Genomic DNA, 20,030 nt, shown 5'->3' with positions numbered 1-20,030 from the left:
GCAGGGAGGGGCCTGCATGAGAGTGAAAGGAGAAGGGGAATGAAAAAGGGATTTCTGTAGGAGATAGGGCTAGGTTGGGATGTCTGAACTTGGTACCCAATAATTGCCTATAGGAACTTAGCAATTTTCAATATTTGTGAATTTTTAAAAAAGATTTTATTATTTGACAGAGAGAGACACAGCCAGATAGGGAACACAAGCAGGGGGAGAGGGAGAGGGAGAAGCAGGCCTCCTGCTGAGGAGAGAGCCCGATGCGGGGCTCGATTCCAGGACTCTGGAATCATGACCTGAGCCGAAGGCAGTGGCTTAACGACTGAGCCACCCAGGTGGCCCAGTATTTGTGAATTTTTAGCACGAAATAATAATCTGGGGTCCTATCAAATTCATCACTCCTCCTAAATAACATTCTAAGTGTATAGCAGTGTATATTAAGGTGATGGTCATTTAAGTTTGAACACCTTCTAAAACAACTTCATTTTTACTCCCATTTTTACATGTTTTATGTATATGTTGTTCTATTTTACATCTTTTCATTTTGTGGGTCCCTTTAATCTTTTAGATATAATTGATTTTACTACTTTTGTCCCTTAACCTCCACCCTAGCTTTAAAAGTAATTACTATATTTATGTTAGCTTTTACTCATGAAATTTTTTCCTTCTGTAGCTGTCTTCTACTTACTGCCATCCCCCTTTACAGAAGTTTTTTTTTTTTTAACATTTCTTGTAAGGCCCATTTCAGCACTGCCTGTACAAACGTTTCAGCTACTGCTACAGAAGCTCTATAGGGTGGGACAGAACTCTGGGACTGGGGGAGTGGGCAGAGAATCAGGAACAGATGAATAACCCCTGGGAGTGAGAGGTCTGCTATCACCCGTAGGACATCAGGTGTTTCCTCCTGATCTCCTTGTGGGAAAAAACATGGGCTTCCTAATCAGACAGACCTGAGTTGGAGCAGGGCTCCACAATTTCCTGGCTATGCAACCTTGGGCCTCAGTTTATTTATTGATAAGGACAAGGTGGTTGTATTGTATTTAAAAAGGATAAAGTGTGTAAAATGCTTATCGAACTCCTAGCAGCAATGGCAGTGCCAGGTGTATGGTTGATTTGTTGCACAGGATTTCTTCAGGCTTTCATTTTTCTTATTCTATATTCTGCCGTTACAGCTTTGTCTCTCTGAAGCGGTTAATTAGCTACAGGATGTCTCTTTCCCGCTCTCCAAAAGACAGAGGGCGAGGTGTAGTGACCTTTCAAGAACCTCCCCTTTCTTCTGCAGCTGTGCTGTTATTAACTGGATAAATACCTCTGCCCACCAGGTCGAGGTGGTTAGCCACTTTCCATTTGTGCTGAAGAGTGGAGGAAGAGAGTGGGACGGAGGGCGGAATGCCCAGAATTACAAATGTGTGGAAGGGATAACTGGTGGTGAAGGTCAAATCTCAGGTCTTATTTCTTCTCTACTTCGGGATTTGCCCCAATTGGCCCAATAACACTATAATTTAGTCTTTTCTGCGCATGTCAAGGTCTTTTGTCCCTCGGCGGACACCGTTGCCAGCCAAAGCTATGTCTCCGCGCTCTCCGCTTTCGTAGCGTGCCGAGTTGTACCTCTTCTCCACGCGTGCCATGGCGAGCCGAGGGGCTCGTCAACGCCTGAAGGGGAGCGGGAGCAGCGGCGGCGACACGGTCTCCGCCGCGGACAAGCTGCGGGAGCTGCTGTGCAGCCGTGAGGCCAGCGGCGCGGAGCCGCGGAGCGAGTAGGTGTGCGGGCGCGGCGGGGGCGTGGCGGCCGGGCGGCGCGGGGCTGGCCCCGAGGGTCTCCCCGGGCGGCGCGGTCCAGCCTGGTTCCCCCGGGGTACCTGTGCTCTTCCTGGACGGGTCCCGTCCGGTCTTCGCCCCGCCCTGGGTCCCCCATCGTGCGTCCCGTGTTTCTCGGGAAGAAAGCCGGGAGGGAGGCTCCGAGGCTGCTGGCCCAGGCCCAGAGCGGGCTGGTGTCCTGCGGTTTGAGTTGGCCGAGCCGCAGGGGGAGACGCTGGCGAGAGCGAAGAGCAGACCTTTCCCGGCAGTCTGCCTCAGTTTCCTTCATTGCCTGCAAAGTCCTAACCCCTTCCTCTTCAGTGTGGGCCCCACAGCCGCCAGCACCTGCAACCGTCTCTCTCCTCAAGCCCAGGCAATGCGGGTTTAGGACCGCATTAAAGGACCCGTCAACATATGGAACCGGAGGGGGTTATGCACTTCGCACAGATTTAGGCCTCTGTGCATTTGAACAAGTGGGGGAATGAATAAAGATGTGGAAAGTAATGACCTTGTTAAGAAAGAAAAAGGGGAGAGCTCTGTGGCCTTCAGGGAGTGTCATCGCGGCAGTGAGTTAAAGTGTATGAACGAGCTTACGCATTAGGAGCAGGAAGTGGAAAGTCAGATTCATTCAGGTCTTCGTCCCTTCGGTGTTCTACTTAGAACAACTCACTTTTGAGGTGAATTACCTAAGTGTGCTTTGATGTCCTGGGCATTCTTGCCGTTTCTGCCCTGAACCGCTTTCTAGTTAGTAGGTCTTCCTGACATATCTTCCCTTTGCTTCGGAGCAGGTTATCTGGGAACAAAGCAGGACAAGTTTGGGCACCTGAAGGATCTACTGCTTTCAAGTGTCTGCTCTCAGCAAGGTTATGTGCTGCTCTCCTGAGCAACATCTCTGACTGTGATGAAACCTTCAACTACTGGGAACCAGTAGGTGATTTCTTTAGTTTTCATACTTTTTTCCCCCCCTTGATTTCACTGCTTGGGACCTTGTTGCCAATCAGGATACAAATAATATACAACTGTGGCTGAGAGTAAAACAACTTTCTTTACACTTTTGTATTCTAAGCTGATGATTTACCTGCCTTGAAGGCCATGGGAAAATGGGGCTTTTTACAAAAAAGATGTGATGTGTAACTTTTATAAATTTATTTTAAATCAAAATAATACTTTGAGATAATTTGTAAAGTTACCAACTACAACCAAACTTAAAGGGAAAACCATAGCTCTCTGTTCTACTTCTCATAGCTAAATCCTAGTCCCTAGAGGTGTCTACTTTCTTTTTCTTTTCTTTAACTTTATTTTTCCAGTGTTCCAAGATCCATTGTTTATGCCTCATACCCAGTGCTCCATGCAATCCATGCCCTCCTTAATACCCACCATCAGGCTCACCCAACCCCCCACCCCCTCCCCTCCAAAACCCTCAGTTTGTTTCTCAGAATCCATAGTCTTATGGTTCGGAGGTGACTACTTTCTTTCAACCTTTTTTATTCTTTTTTTCTGATTGCTAAAATAAAATGTTGTTAAATGGTATGATTGTATTGCTGTTTTGTGATTTATACACATATATATGTGTATAAATATATATATATATATGTTTGCTGACTTCCTATTACAGGGAATTCAGAGGTGAAATATTCAGATCCCATTTTGCATTAAAAAATGCTTAACATAGGTAGTTTAAGGAAAATGCTAAGGTTTAGAATTTCTCTGGGCTAATGAGTATTTTAATTACTTGAGAGGGAGAATGAGTGGTGGGGGAGGAGAGAGAAAAAGAGAGAGAGAGAGAGAGAGAGAGAGAGAAGCAGACTCCCTGCTAAGCAGGAAGCCTGATTCGGGCTCCTGATCCCAGGACCAGGAGGTTTATGATCTGCGCCAAAGGTAGATGTTTAACTGACTGAGCCACCCAGGTATCCCTTGGCTAATGAGTATTTAAAAAAAAAAATAAGAGTGTAAAATTCAAACTTTTGACATTGACCAAACAATAATCTTGGAGATGTTACGATGTCCTAATATTAGTCAGTATTGGATCATTTTGATTCTTATCTATTAATTGCAAATCTTGTTAAGAATTTCAGCATTTCTGTGTACCTTTGTCTTAGTAATATTTTTGCTTGGAAACTTCACCTGTATTCACTTAGCAAGGATTTTTGGCCAATTTAACTTGAAACTGTTTTTTATTTTCAGACACACTACCTCATCTATGGGAAGGGGTTTCAGACTTGGGAATATTCCCCAGTTTATGCGATTCGCTCCTATGCTTACCTGTTGCTTCATGCCTGGCCAGCTGCATTTCATGCAAGAATTCTTCAGACTAATAAGGTAAGGGCAGGCAACCTGGAAGCAATTAGAGGTGATTAAGAGAGAAGTCTCTGGAACAGTTTTAAGAAAAGGACAAAATAGATCTGTAGGTAGGAGAGGACTTTTAAAAGAGTAATCATTTGTTCATTTAACAAACATTAGTGGGGCAACTTCGTAAAAATTTAATTCCAGGATACTTAACATATGGTGTTACGTTAGTTACAGGTGTACAATATAGGGATTCAACAATGCTATATATTGGGGCGCCTGGGTGGCTCAGTGGGTTAAGCCGCTGCCTTCGGCTCAGGTCATGATCTCAGGATCCTGGGATCGAGCCCCGCATCGGGCTCTCTGCTCAGCAGGGAGCCTGCTTCCTCCTCTCTCTCTCTCTGCCTGCCTCTCTGCCTACTTGTGATCTCTCTCTGTCAAATAAATAAATAAAATCTTTAAAAAAAAACAAAACAAAACAAAAAAAAAACAATGCTATATATTACTACGTGCTCATCAAGATAAGTGTATTTTTAATTCCCACCACCTGTTTCATCCATTCCTGCATCCCCGTCCCTTTGGTAACCATCAGTTTGTTTTCTGTAGTTGAGTCTGTTTTGTTTTGTCTTTTTTCTTCATGTTTTTGTTTCTTAAATTCCATATATTCCGAATATGTGTGAAATCATACGGTATTTGTGTATTTGCAAATGGCAAGATTTCATTCTTTTTTATGGCCAAATAATATTCCATTGTCTGTCTATACCATCAATCTACGGACCTTGGGCTGCTTCCATAATTTGGCTATTGTAAACAATGCTGCAGTAAACACAGAGGTGCATATATCCTTTTAGTTTAGTGCTCTTATTTTCTTTGGGTAAATATCCAGTAGTGCAATTACTGGATCCTATGGTAGTTCTATTTTTAATTTTTTGAGGAAACTTCCAGGTTTTTCAGTGGCTGCACCAGCTTGCACCAACCAGTGCACCTGAATTCCTTTTACTCCACATCCAGACCAACACTTGTTTCTTGTGATTTTGACCATTCTGACAGATGTGAGGTGATACCTCATTGTGGTTTTCATTTGTGTTTCCCTGATGACTGATGTTGAGCATCTTTTCATGTGTGTGTTGGCCCTATGTATGACCTCTTTGGGGAAATGTCTATTCATGTCTTCTGTCCATTTGTTTTTAAAGATTTATTTTAGAGAACACACACAGGGGGAGGGGCAGAGAGAGAGGGGGAGAGGATCCTGAAGCAGACTCCCAGCTGAGCTAGGATCCCAATGCAGGGCTTGATCCTAGGACCCTGAGATCATAACCCGAGCTGAAATCAAGAGTTGGCTGCTTGACCAACTGAGCCACCCAGGTGCCCCGACCTTGCCCATTTTTTAAATTGGATTTTTTTTCCTTTGTGTTGAATTGTAGACATTTTTTTTAATATACTTTGGATATAAACTAATGGGCAAAATTTTGTCTGGTAGGCACTTTGAGTGCTTTGGGTGTAACAGTGGTCAAATCCTTGACCTCATGAATTTATAGGTTAGTGGGGAAGATGAATATTGAACAAGTAATTATAAATGCAGTGGGTCTTATGGGCGAAAAGTACAGTGTGCAATAAGACAGCCTATTAGGAGATCCTAATTTTAACAGAGTGCTGAAGGATAATTAGGAGTTAAAGGAGACCTAACCTGATTACCTTTTAGAAATTTGACTGTAGGGGGTCTTGGCATGGATATCTATGGGTTTATGCTGTTTGGAATTTACTAACCTTCTTGAATCTTTAGGCTTATATCTTTTGCCAAATTTGGGAAGATTTTAGCTGTTATTTTTTTGAATACTTTGTCATCTCTGCCCTGTTTCTCTTTTTGAGATTCCAATGATATCAATGTTAGATGTTTAATTATGGTCCCCCAGATCTCTGAGGCCCTATTTTTTAAATATGTTCTGTGTTGATTGAGCAATTTCTAATCTTCTAGTTCACGAATTATTTCCTCTGTCCCTTCCATTCTGCTCTTGAGTCTATCTGTTTAGCTTTTATCTTGATTGTTATATTTTTTCAGTTTTTTTTTAAAGAATTTATTTGTCAGAGAGAGAGAATATGCACATACCCTCCCCAATGTTCCAGTGTGTTCTTAATTGCTCATTGAAGCATTTTTACAACCGTTCCTTTAAAAGTTTGTCAGATAATTCTAACTTTTGTCTCATCTTGTTAGTATCTGCTGATTGACTATTTTCAACTATTCAGTTTGAGATTCTCCAGGTAATTTTCAGTTGAAATGTGGACATTTGTGGGATTATGAGACTCTGGATCTTATTCATGGGCCCAGAATGCTTCCTCTGCATCTTTGGGTCTTTTTGAAGCCTTCTGTTTTGTCTGGCTGCTCTTGATCCCACTCCAGCAGGAGAAAGGAGGGTGTTCTCCACCTTTGTTACTGCCAGGTGGGGGTACAAGTTGAGGTTCCTCACTTGGCCTTCACTCCTGTGGGCAGAAGTGAGTCAAGAATTATCCAAGTGGTCTCCATTGACAACCCTGGCTTCCTACTGGACCTTTGATGGCATGGGTGCGAGTTAAGCTCCTTTTTTTTTTTATCCTTCTTTCTGGAGTGCTTTGCTGGAGTAGAGTGATTATTGTCTGAAGGTTTTCTGTCTTGTTAGGCTACCCCTTTCTTGGCCTTTTGGCAAGATTGACCAGGCTTTGGTTGGTGTTTGTGCTCATTTGCATTTCTAGCTGCCAACTTCTTTAGTTCTAAGTTTGGAATATAGAAGGCGAAAGAAAACCTAGGGAACTTAACATTATGTTTTTCCTCTGGTCTTAAAATCCCTAGGTAGTCTGCTGCTTTCTCCCTACCTTGAATTGTCACAGGTTTACTTCACCTATAATGTCCAGAGTTGTTGGTTTTACAGAGCAGGATGAAAAGGGAAAAGTATGGCTAATCCATCTTCCATGAAGCAGAAGTCCCTGATGAGAGAACTAGAGGGTGAGTAGGAGTCATCTAGGTAAAGGAAGGATGGGGATGAGGGAGGGAAGAGGGCCAGTATGGCCTTGTTGTATAAATAAGCTTGATGCTTGGAAGAGACTGTGAGTGGTGGAGTGGGTTTTATGATACTGAAAGGTAGGAGGAGGCCAGATTTATACAACACCTGGTAGGTTCTAGTAAGCAGTTAGACTTTTGTACCCCCAAGGGCTTTCTTAATCCATCCAGAGGTTTTAGAGGAGAGACATGATTGCGTATGCATTTTAGACTGATAAGAAAGGTAGCGTCTTAGAAAGTGCTACAACTCTGTCTTTCCCTTCCCTACCTAATAGTTAATTTCTGGTTTTTAGAACTTAGCAGAGGAGAGGTGTACAGGAGAGGTCTTAGTAGAGAAATGACCATATGCAATGCTTAAGCCTTTTGTGTCCTCTTGGGTATTCACTGTCCCTTCCAGTTTGACATGTTCAGCAGAATCCTTCATCTCCTATCACTCTTCCCTTACATCAACTACATGAGCAGGAAGCAGAACAGGAATGAAGATTTCCCTTGTTCTTCTGTACAGTCTCCTTCCTGGTAAGTTTTACCAATGGAAGCCAGTAGGAAGCCGCTTGACAAGGAGGAATTAGAGTTATCGAGTCCCAGTCCCAGCATCCTCATGCCCAGTAGAGAGGGTGGATTGTTGCTAAAAGAGCATCTGGTAATAATTGGCACCCCTAGAGATGGTTTCCAACTTCTTGCCACCCTAAACAGGAATACCTTGGTTTTATTTCCCTATGGATCTGGTTTACAGTTTCTCTGAATTATATATTCAGTGGGATCTGTGTGTGTGTGGTTTCTCTGAAGGATGTATTCCGTAGGATGTGTGTGTGTGTGTGTGTGTATGTGTGTGTGTGTGTAGAGGGTACTTAATTTCTATTGCCATATTCCTCCCAGAGTGGCTATCCAACTTCACACTTCTGCAACAATGTTCCATATTTCAGCCACCTCACATCTCCTGAGCACTTGATGTTCTGACTTGCTAATTTTTGCGGTTCTCATGTATGTGAAATGTTTCTCATTTTAATTGTCCTTCCTTGGTTACTTGTGAGATGCAGCATTTTTATTTGTCATTCATTCGTTCTTTTCTATGATTTACCTATTCACATTGTTTGGCTGTTTTTCAACTGGTTTTTCTGGGTTTCTCCTCTGATTTGTAGAAGTTCTCAGTAGTAACCCCTTGTAGGTTTTAGATACTAGAAATTTTTAAAGCTGTCACTGCTCTGTTTTGTCTGTGGGCCTTTTGTTGAACAGAAATCTTTAATTTTGTTCAAGTCAAGCCAATTAGTTTTTCATTTAATGGTTGGTGGGTTTTGGGTCTTCCTAAAAGAAATCCTTCACAAAGTTCACAAAGATGTTCTTAAGTATTTTCTTAGCTTTCTGGGTACATTGGTGGCTCAGTCAGTTGGGTGTCTGCCTTTGGCTCAGGTCATGATCCTGGAGTTCTGGGATCAAGTCCTGCATTGAGCTCCCTGCTTGGCTGGAAGGCTGCTTCTCCCTCTACCCTTTACCCTGCTTGTGCTCTCTCTTGCTCTTTCTCTCTCTCAAATTATAAAAAAGAAATATTTTATTTTTTTAAGATTTTATTCATTTATTTGACAGATCACAAGTAAGCAGAGAGGCAGGCAGAGAGAGAGGAGAAAGCAGGCTTCCTGCTGAGCAGAGATCCCAATGTGGGTCTCGATTCCACGACCTTGGGATCATGACTTGAGCCGAAGGCAGAGGCTTTAACCCATTGAGCCACCCAGGCGCCCCCCAAAAAAGAAGTATTTTTAAGAAAGTATTTTCTTAGCTTTATAATTTTACCTGTCACATATAAGGCTTTAATACCTTCAAATATTCTTAAAAAGAATTTTATTGTTAAGTAATTTCCATTTTTAAGATTTTGTTTATTTATGACAGATAGTGAGAGAGGGAACACAAGCACAGGGGAGCTGGAGAGGAAGAAGCAGGTTTCCCGCTGATCAGGGAGCCCGATATGGGGCTCGATCCCAGGACACTGGGATTATGACCTGAGCTAAAGACAGATGCTCAATGACTGAGCCACCCAGGCATCCCTTGAATATTGTTTTTTATAAATTGTAGAAAGATGAAGCTTTATTTTTTATGATATAGTGAACTGGATTTTTCAGTACCATCTGCTAAATAATCCATCCTTTCTCTTCTGATTTGTAATACCTTATCTATCAGACACCTTATTCCCACATGTATGGGTCTGTTTATGTCCTCCTTATTCTAGGTCATTGGTCAAATTGTTAATACCATATTTTTATTATGGCTTTGTAGAGTGTGTTAATAATCTGGTTGATAAATTTTCTACTTTGTCCGTTTAAAAAGTTGTATTTTAGGGGCGCCTGGGTGGCTCAGTGGATTAAGCCTCTGCCTTCGGCTCAGGTTATGATCTCAGGGTCCTGGGATCGAGCCCCACATCGGGCTCTCTGCTCGGCAAGAAGCCTGCTTCCCCCTCCCTCTCTGCTTACTTGTGATCTCTCTCTGTGTCAAATAAATAAAATCTTTAAAATAAAATAAAATAAAAGTATTTTAAAAATCATTTCACATTTGCCCCTCCCCCAAATTCTTTTTTTTTTCTTTATTGGAATCCAATTTAATTATATATTAATATGAAAATCAGGTTTTTTTTTTTTTGAAAATCAGTATTTTTATAGGTTTGTTATTCCATCCTTAAGATGATGTATTTATCTAATTAGTCAGGTTTTCTGTATCCTTTAATAAAATTTGTAAATGTACTCCTTTCAGTCTTACCAAGTTTTGGGAAGCTTAATGCCTACATTCTTCATACTTTTTTGTTGCTGTTATGAAAGGAATCTTGTTTTGCTGGGTTTTTTGGTGTTCATTGCTGATAGGAATACAATTGATTTTTTTAAAGATTTTATTTATTTGTCAGAGAGAGAGAGAGGGAGAGAGAGCAAGCACGGGCAGACAGAATGGCAGGCAGAGGCAAGCAAGGAGACCGATGTGGGACTCGATCCCAGGACGCCGGGATCATGACCTGAGCCGAAGGCAGCTGCTTAACCAACTGAGCCACCCAGGCGTCCCTGATTTTTTTTTTTAAAGATTTTATTTATTTATTTGACAGAGAGAGATCACAAGTAGGCAGAGAGGCAGGCAGAGAGAGAGAGAGGAGGAAGCAGGCTCCCTGCTGAGCAGAGAGCCCGATGCGGGGCTCGATCCCAGGACCCTGGGATTATGACCTGAGCTGAAGGCAGAGGCTTTAACCCACTGAGCCACCCAGGCGCCCCATCTGATTTTTGTTTTTTAATCTTAATCTAAGTCTCACTATATTTCCTCATTAGTGTCACTGGTATATCAGGTGTATATCTTGGATTCTCTTCCATCTGTGTAGGTATAGTTTGGTTTCTTCCATTCCTTATCCCTCCTTTTTTCTTGTGTCCCTTTGCACTGACCAATATTTCTAGTTATGTGTTGCATGTTAATTGTTTTGGGGCATTGTTGTCCGGTCCAAAGACAATTCTTACATTAATGTTAATTTTTAGCATAATTAATGTTAATTTTTAATTTTTTAAAAGATTTTATTTTCAATGGGGTGCATAGGTGGCTCAGTCATTAAGTGTCTGCCTTCGGCTGGGGTCCTGGGATCAAGCTGGGTGTCAGGCTTTCTGCTTAGCGGGAGGCCTGCTTCTCCCCTCTCCTCCTCCCCCTGCTTGTGTTCCTTCTCTCGCTGTGTGTCTGTCAAATAAATAAAATCTTTTTTTGTTTTTTAAAAAGATTTTATTTATTTGACAGAATGCAAGTAGGCAGAGAGGCAGGCAGAGAGAGAGGGGAAGCAGGCTCCGCGCTGAGCAGAGATCCCAATGCGGGGCTTGATCCCAGAACCCTGAGACTATGACTTGAGCCGAAGGTAGAGGCTTAACCCACTGAGCCACCCAGGTGCCCCCAAATAAATAAAATCTTAAAAAAAGTTAAAGATTTTATTTTTAAGTAATCTCTACACCCTCCTTATGTGGGGCTTGAACTTAAACCCTAAGGCCAAGAGACACAGGCTCTTCTGACTGAAGCAGCCAGGTGCCCCTAATTTTTAACTTTCCAAATGTTTTATACTTCATTAGATGAGGGGTCCTTACATGTGTAGATACTTTGTACTTAAATTATCTGAATTTCTAGCAGCATCTAGAATAATGCTCAGTGTATATTAGGCTTTCAGTATGTTTTTATTGAAGTAATGAATGAATCTGGCATTTAATGGATTGGTTTATTGAGCTGTCTTTGAAATATTTTGTTTATGGTGTTGAAAATGTGAAGTATCCCTAAGTTACATGCAGTAATCTTAATCATGATATGTATTTAAGTAGTGCTTACGTTCTGAAGTATTCAATGCTCTTAAATATACCAGTGCACTATAGTATGAAAACTATTAAATAAAACTCCTTTACTGTTTTTTAAGTTGATGTTCTTAATTATGAAATTAATCACATTACATGTGTTTGGAAGACAGGAGGGAAAGTATACACCTAAGTCCTGGTAGCCTGGTAAAGCCACCTTAACCATTTCACTACATTTCTTTTCAGTCATCTCCTATGCTTCTGATTTCCAAAGCTATAATTCTGATGTGTAAAATAATATATTGTGTATTTTTACCTAGTATTGAGTAATTATCTGTCATTATCAATATATTATGGTTGTTCAGGTAATGTTTATTGATTGTATGAGTTTTATATGAATTTTTCCACTGTTGCTGTAATTGTGAATTTCAAGATCTGTAATAGTTCATGAAATAAATATGCATAATTGATTGGACCATTTCCCCATCATTGGACGTTGTGTAGTTTTTTTTAAGCAGTTTTTTCCTAATGTAATATTGCCACACTTACCATTTTCATGAGTAGAACTAACCTTCCCTGCTTAGTCCGAGTTACTTCTGCGAGCTGGTCTTGTAGAAATAGGTGTACTCGGTCTAGGGGTAGGAATACATGTATGGTCCTTGATACATGCTGCTTTTCAAAAGGATTACGCCAATTCAGTGTTACGAATGACAAATGGAAGTGGTTTCATCTTTAAGAGTTTTCTGTGACTTCTGTTTTCTTGTCTTGGGTTTCTTTCAGATTCTTGTCTTCTACTTTTTACGATGTCTCCTGGCTTTTGTGAGCTGTATCTGTGAACTTTACTTTTACAAGTGAGTATAAAACTTTGCTGCTAAAAGTGCTATGATGGAAGCCCATTATCACATAAGATTTTTTTTCTGATCATAAGCAGTGTTTGAAATAGAAAACACTTCCTCCTAGCTCCTAATACTGTATTTGAGGTAGGATTTAAGGGGTGCCTTGGTGGCTTAGTTGTTAAAAGTCTGCCTTTGGCTTGGGACCTGGTCCTGGGGTCCTGGGATCGAGCCCCGTATTGGGCTCCCTGCTCAGCAGGAAGCCTGCTTCTCCTTCTCCGACTCCCCCTGCTTGTGTTCCCTATCTGGCTGTGTCTCTCTGTCAAAAAAAAAAAAAAAAAATCTTTAAAAAAAATAGGACTTAAAATTTTTTTCTTGCTTTATTGACATATAATTGAAATAATACTGTGTGAATTTAAGATGTACAGCATGATTATTTGATAAGTGCATATGTCATGAAGTACCACAGTAAGGTTAGTTAACACATCCATCACTTCCCACTTTGTATGTGGAGAGAACATTTTAAGATTTTCTCTATTAGCAACTTTCAAGTACGTTAATATCGTATTGTTAACTATAGTCACCATGCTGTATACTGGATTCCCCAGAACTTACTCATCTTCTAACTGGAAGTTTGTATGCTTTGGCCACCATCTCCTAATCTTCTCTCTTCCCTACCCTCTGCTTCCCCAGCCCCTGGAAACCACCATTCTATTCTGTTTCAGCAAGGTTGGCTTTTTTTAGATTCCACATGTGAGATGATACAGGGTTGGTCTTTCACTGTCTGACATTTCACTTAGCATAACGCCCTCAAGGTCCATCCACGTGTTACAAGTGGTAGGATTTCCTTTTGAAATTTATGACTGAATAATATTCTGCTGTACATGTATACCACATTTTATCTACTCATTCATAGGTGGACATTTAGGTTGTTTCTGTGTCTTGGCTATTACGAATAGTACAGCAGTAAGCATGGGCCTACAGCTATCCCTTTGAGATAGTGATTTCATGTCCTTAGGATGTGTATCCTGAAGTAGGATTGCTGGATTATATGGTAATTATATTTTTAATTTGTTGAGGAAAGAAGTGGGACTTGGTGTTTTGAAACATTGTTGGGAGGGGAAAACTTTTAATGATCACTTTCCTTCCTGAGGTGTGTTAAGTTCCGTATCTTCATGTAAAGTTAATATATGGGTAACTGGTGTTTCATGTGGTAGGATTTAGTAGAGCCTTAATTTTGGTTGCAAGATACAGAATCATGATTTACCTTTTCCCCTTGAGCTTAGGTGAGAGGAAATTATTCCCGTTGTGGGACTGACTGCTCTTACTTGCAACCAGCACATTGTCTTTCACCAAGTACCTATCGGTTGATTGAATATTAGTGGAAGTATTAGGCATTTAAGTGTTGCAGTAATAAAAGCCACTTTTTTAAACATGCAACCTAATGTGTTAATAATGCTTTAAAAGGTATTTAGACATAATGATTATTAAAAATATCCCCACTAGAAAACAGTTAAAAATGTCAGACACAGAAATTCTTTGGCCTTGACTCTGGGTGGCACAGAGAAGGAAGCAAGCTAGTGCTGTCTTTAAGGATTGTAACCATATATTGGTCTTCACATTGGTTAAGAACTGAATGAACATCACCTTACATGATCCCCTGAAATCCCAACTTGAGAATTTATTTAAATTGTTCTGGGTTGGCAGTGCCCACAGGTATCTTGCAAAAGCAAAAGGGGAAGCTTCTCCAGAGAAATGGATCTTTAACCCAGGTGTCAAAGAATTACTACAAATAAAGTTCTAGTGAACAAGAAATCACAATAAAAATCTCAAAATGATCACAAAGTACAGAAGCAAACAAGTTGTTGTACATGAGAACCAATAACAATAATAACAGAAAGCTGACCTGGAAGACTTCGTTGATTAGGAATTACTAAAATAAGAACATAAATATATTTGATATTTCTAAATAAAAAAGAAGGAATTTGAAAACATGAATAAGAAACAAGAACCTAAATAATCCATAGAGTGAAAAGGAAGTTAGAGAATGGAAGGAAATATTTACAAACCATAACCTGAAAAGAGGTTCAATTCCAAAATATATAAGAACTCCTACAGCTCAATACCAAAAAACCCCATTAATCTGATTTAAAATGGACTAAGAACTTTAATAGACACTTTAAAGATGCTATTCACTTAGCCAGCGGGTATTTGAAAAAATATACGGTGTCACTGTATTTCAGGGAAATGCAAATCAAAACCGCAGTGAGCTATATCTGTATACTTGTTAGAGTGGCTATTGTAAAGCCCCCCGTCCAAACCACAAATCGGTGTTGGCAAGGATGTAGGATTGGAACCTTTGCGCCCTGTTGGTGGGAATGCCAAATGGTATAGCCACTGTACAAAATTGTATGGAGGCTCCTCAAAAAACTAAAAATAGAACTACCATATGATCCAGCAATCAACTTCTAGGTATTTATCTAAAAGAATTAAAATAGGATCTTGAAGAGGTATCTGCATTTTCATGTTCCTTGTAACATTTTTCACAATTATTTTCACAAAGATTATTGTGAACAATACCAACAACTTTAGTGTCCATTGACCGATAAATGGGGGAAAATGGGGTATATGCCTAGAAGGGAATATTCAGTCTTGAAAAAGAAGGAAATCCTGCAGTGTGTGACAACATGCACGAACCTTGAGGATGTTGTGCTAAGTGAGCTACTTAGTTACAGATGGACAACCACCACTGATTCCACCTATGGGACTCTAAAATAGACTCGTGGAAGCAAAGCACAGGTTGGTGATTGTTGGGCTGGGTAGAGGGGGAAATGGGAAGTTGCTAATCAGTGGGTATAAAATTTCAGTTGTTAGATGAATAAGTCGAGAGAGCTATCATACGACATTGTGCAGATAACAGTACTATATCGTATTTTTAAAAACCTGTTAAGGTAGACCCCCTGATTACCTGTTCTTACCACAATACAATAAAGAAGATAAAATTAACAAAACAGGAAACAACATGTGTTGGAGAGGATGTGGAGAAAGGGGAACCCTCTTCCACTGTTGGTGGGAATGCAAGTTGGTGCAGCCTCTTTGGAGAACAGTGTGGAGATTCCTCAAGAAATTAAAAATAGAGCTTCCCTACGACCCTGCAATTGCACTCCTGGGTATTTACCCCAAAGACACAGATGTCGTGAAAAGAAGGGCCATCTGTACCCCAATGTTTATAGCAGCAATGGCCACAGTCGCCAAACTATGGAAAGAACCAAGATGCCCTTCAACGGATGAATGGATAAGGAAGATGTGGTCCATATACACTATGGAGTATTATGCCTCCATCAGAAAGGATGAATACCCAACTTTTGTAGCAACATGGACGGGACTGGAAGAGATTATGCTGAGTGAAAGAAGTCAAGCAGAGAGAGTCAATTATCATATGGTTTCACTTATTTGTGGAGCATAACCAATAGCATGGAGGACAAGGGGCGTTAGAGAGGAGTAGGGAATTTGGGTAAATTGGAAGGGGAGGTGAACCATGAGAGACTATGGACTCTGAAAAACAGTCTGAGGGGTTTGAAGTGGCGGGTGGGTGGGAGGTTGGGGTACCAGGTGGTGGGTATTATAGAGGGCACGGCTTGCATGGAGCACTGGGTGTGGTGAAAAAATAATGAATACTGTTTTTCTGAAAATAATTAAATTGGAAAAAAAAAGAAGATAAAAGAAAAATAAGGAATGAGACTATGAAGATAAGCCAGCAGATCTGAGAAAGAACCACACAGAACTTCTAGGAATGAAAGCAGAATTGATGTTTAACACGCAATGGTTAATTTGAATGGTTAGACACTAACAAACTAGAAAATTGATCTGAAGAGCTCAGTAGGAATGAAGTACAGAGTGACAGAAAGGAAATAGAAGGGAAATGTAAGGGAAATATAAAGATGTTAAACCCGTATTGACATATTCTGTCAGATTCTAGATGATAGAGTGGGGAGAGACAGTATTTAGGGAAGTAATACCTAAGAATTTCCACAATTGATGGGAAAAAAAGATGCTAATTCATAGATTCAGGGAGCCTAACATATCCTGAGCTGGATAAATAAGGAATTAGTGAACCACGTAGAACACCAAAGGCAAAGAAGATCTTAAAAGTTGACAGAACTAATAGAATAGCTACAAAGGGATTGACGGAAGCCTTCTCAAAAGCCAGGAGATTAAAAAAAACTTCAAAGTACTCAGAGAAAATGATTGTCATCCTAAAATTGTGTACTCCGTTAAGCCATCTTTTAAGATCAGGAGCTTAGTAAGGCTTTTCAGACAAAAAAAAAAAAGAAGAGAAACCAAACAAAAAGGGAATTTGCCATTAACAAATCCTCCCTAAACGAACTTACGAAAGATATACTTAGGAACAAGCAAAACTCAGAAAGCAGCTCTGAGATGCGCTGAGGAACCTGAGCTAGCTGACCGTTAACCCAGGAGTATGTCTGCACAAATGTGGACTAAATGGAGCGGTAATCATTCCTAAGAATGTTAACGGGGTTAAAAACCTCCAAGAATGAAGTAGAGAAGACGATCATTCCTTGGGTTTGAGAAACGTGGACTTAGACAATTTATTAACCCTTTGTGTGTCTCCTCGCCTTTTGGTCTTGTGGCTACTATTTATCGAGCAATTCTGTTCCAGACAGTCTTCTGAGCACTTTCCCATGTATTGTCCTCACAGAAGTGTGACCAGTAGGCATTCTCCTTATCCTCAGTTGGCGGGTGAGGATTCTGACACAGGGATTTTGTCACCCGACCAGGGTACTGCTGCTAGTAAGTGGCGGAACCCAAATTTGAGCCTGTGCCCATCTGACTCTGAGGCCTGTTACTTTTCCACTACATCGTGCTGTTTTCCTGTTGATACTGTACATGATCTTAGCATGGAAAAGATAACATATCCTCTTAGAGTTTTTCTTCTGCTTGAAGAGTAAGCATATTTTGGGTTTGTTTTGCACACAGAATTGCTAACAAACCTGTCCAGGCAGTTTTGTGTCTGCCTTTAGATCTTGCGTGTTCTCTGCGATGGGGGAATGTTTTTTCCTTTGATTTGAAATGTCTGTCCTTAAGATTGACTATGCTGATGGTCTTTGCCTTTCTTCTAGGGCTGTGTGCAAGAAGTTTGGGCTGCATGTAAGTCGAATGATGCTGGCCTTCTTGGTTCTTAGCACTGGCATGTTTTGCTCCTCATCAGGTAAGTAAAAGGGCAGGTGAGGGCATAACAGGTACACTGAACTTTCACAGTTACATGAAAGGAAGAACTTATGTCAGCATAGATTATGTTTAGATAGAATATCAGTAATTTGCAGAGCACTGTTTCTTGCATGATCTTCATAAGTCCTTACAGCAATTTTGTGTTAGGGGTAAGACCAATACTTTCTCATTTTTGCAGATGAGGACATGGAAATTGAAAAAAGTGAAATGACTTACTGGGAGTCAGAGAACTCCAAAGTAGTAGAGCTTTCTATTATATTATTGTATTAAAAATTTTTTTAAAAAAAGATTTATTTATTTGTCAGACAGAGATCACAAGTAGGAAGAGAAGCAGGCGGAGAGAGAGAGAGGGAGAAGCAGGCTCCCTCCTGAGCAGAGAGCCCGATGCGGGGCTCAATCCCAAGACCCTGAGATCATGACCTGAGTTGAAGGCAGAGGCTTAACCTACTGAGCCACCCAGGCGCCCTTGTATTTTTTTTTTTTTTTTTTGAACCAGACTGAAAGACATCAGCACCTTCTGCCTTTTCTTGCTGTTAGAGGAAGAAAAAACAATTTTGTTATTTTGCTCTTTTTATGTCTAAAAACCCTGTTCTTTGTGGTTCTACTTTCTGCCCATTATTTGCAATGTGTTCTATAAAGGTATGCATCCTCTGGGCCTTTTTTTTTCTCTTTTTAAAATGGTATCCTTAAAGAGAATGAGGATACAACCTTAGAGTTGTGGCTCGTGAGCCGTGCTGCTGTTGCGCATTTCTGTTCTCTGAGCCATGGTGGCCTGCTGCCAAAACATAGCCTGTTTCCACTTCTCTGGAAAAATTAAGCTACTAGATATAATTATCTCAGTTTTAATTTCTGTTTGTGTGTACCAGAATCTAGTATACCCACAAAATATACACAAGGATTGTATCCAGCACCAAAGTGTACATTTAACTTCATTGACAGTTTCAAAATCTATGTGGTTGTGCAGAGACCTTATGAGAGTCACAGTCCTCCGGGAGACCGTGCTCTCCCTTCCAGGCCAGCAGAGACCTCCAATTCCTCTGCTCACTTGTCCTCTGCATTGGTGGCTGTAACTGACAACTTTTTTTTTTTTTTAAGATTTTTTTATTTATTTGACAGAGAGAGGTCACAAGTAGGCAGAGAGGCAGGCAGAGAGAGAGGAGGAAGCAGGCTCCCTGCTGAGCAGAGAGCCCGATGTGGGACTCGATCCCAGGACCCTGAGATCATGACCTGAGCCGAAGGCAGCGGCTCAACCCACTGAGCCACCCAGGCGCCCCTGTAACTGACAACTTTGCAGAGAGCTTTAGTATTATAGAGCATTTATCTGTGAAGCTTTTACCTCCTGTTTTTTTGTTACTTTGCTACTCCTAAAATGGATTCTTACAAGAGGGAGGTGTTCAGGAGTACCTTTAGCTTCGGCCGAGAACAGGAAGGCCCAGAGAAGTTCAAGGCACCCTTTGATACACAGCCTCCAAAGCCTTTCCTGAGTTTGGGAGATCACTTGGCCTGATTGTGGTGCTGGCCTTGTGCCGCTGTTTCTTCCTTAGTGCTCTAGATGTTTCTTCCTTAGTGCTCTAGGCGAGGTCGCCTTGTGCAGCCTGGAGAGGCAGATCTGCATTTTTGTATAGAGTTGTTAGAAACATGGATCGCATGTTACTGTTACAGAGACCCTGAAAGCACTCAGCCTCTGTTGTAGCTGTTTACTACAACATAGTGATGCTAGATGGAAGTAACTAAGGGACTTCCACAGCCTGAACTATCTATGTCCGTCGATGCAGGATGCAAAGCAGCTTTGCCATCCAATATTTGGCCCTTGAGATGGCTTCCCAGAATTCCTAGGGGGTGAAGGTTAGTGCCAGGACAGTCTCAGAAAACTATCAGAAGATAAACTGCTTCAGAAATAGTTAGCAATGGCTCCAAGTTTCTTGTAGCATATTCCCTGTCTGAAAATATAACCTGGAATTCTCTAAGTTTTGGACTTAGGGAACAGGCCAGGAGAGGAATGGTGTGCTTGGCATCATTTAACTAGGGGTGTGTTGATACCATAAAAAAAACAAGATTGACTGGAAAACAGCATGGAGGTTCCTCAAAATGTTGAAAATAGAACTACCCTATGACCCAGCAATTGCACTACTGGGTATTTACCCTAAAGATACAAACGTAGTGATCCGAAGGGGCATGTGCACCAGAGTGTTTATAGCAGCAATGTCCACAATAGCCAAACTATGGAAAGAACCTAGATGTCCATCAATAGAAGAATGGATAAAGAAGATGTGGTATATATATATATAATGGAATACTATGCAGCCATCAAAAGAAATGAAATCTTGCCATTTGTGACGACGTGGATGGAACTAGAGGGTATCATGCTTAGTGAAATAAGTCAGTCGGTGAAAGACAACTATCATATGATCTCCCTGATATGAGGAAGTGGAGATGAAACATGGGGGGGTTAAGGGGATAGGAGAAGAATAAATGAAACAAGAGAGATCGGGAGGGAGACAAACCATAAGTGACTCTTTTTTTTTTTTTAAAGATTTTATTTACTTATTTGGGATAAAAGAC

The 20,030-nt window shown here is 40.9% G+C and overlaps 1 protein-coding gene across 2 annotated transcripts in view; it reads left to right on the top strand.

The window, feature by feature from the left end:
• The first annotated feature begins 1,554 nt into the window (after positions 1-1,554).
• Positions 1,555-20,030, top strand: part of ALG9 (ALG9 alpha-1,2-mannosyltransferase) — a 97,454-nt gene continuing 78,978 nt past the window's right edge. Inside the window, exons 1-5 of one of the 2 annotated variants that reach the window (XM_044257799.1) lie at positions 1,555-1,748; positions 2,577-2,715; positions 3,973-4,107; positions 12,166-12,236; positions 17,360-17,448. In XM_044257799.1, coding sequence (XP_044113734.1) covers positions 1,618-1,748; positions 2,577-2,715; positions 3,973-4,107; positions 12,166-12,236; positions 17,360-17,448 — 565 coding nt within the window. In that variant the 5' untranslated portion in view covers positions 1,555-1,617. Of the gene's footprint in view, positions 1,753-2,576; positions 2,716-3,972; positions 4,108-12,165; positions 12,237-17,359; positions 17,449-20,030 lie in introns of both variants that reach the window. The other variant, XM_044257800.1, reaches the window with a different exon arrangement.

The sequence above is a fragment of the Neovison vison genome, chromosome 7, assembly GCF_020171115.1.
Source record: "Neovison vison isolate M4711 chromosome 7, ASM_NN_V1, whole genome shotgun sequence".
Lineage (NCBI taxonomy): Eukaryota > Metazoa > Chordata > Mammalia > Carnivora > Mustelidae > Neogale > Neogale vison.
This window is presented reverse-complemented; position numbering and strand designations above follow the sequence as displayed.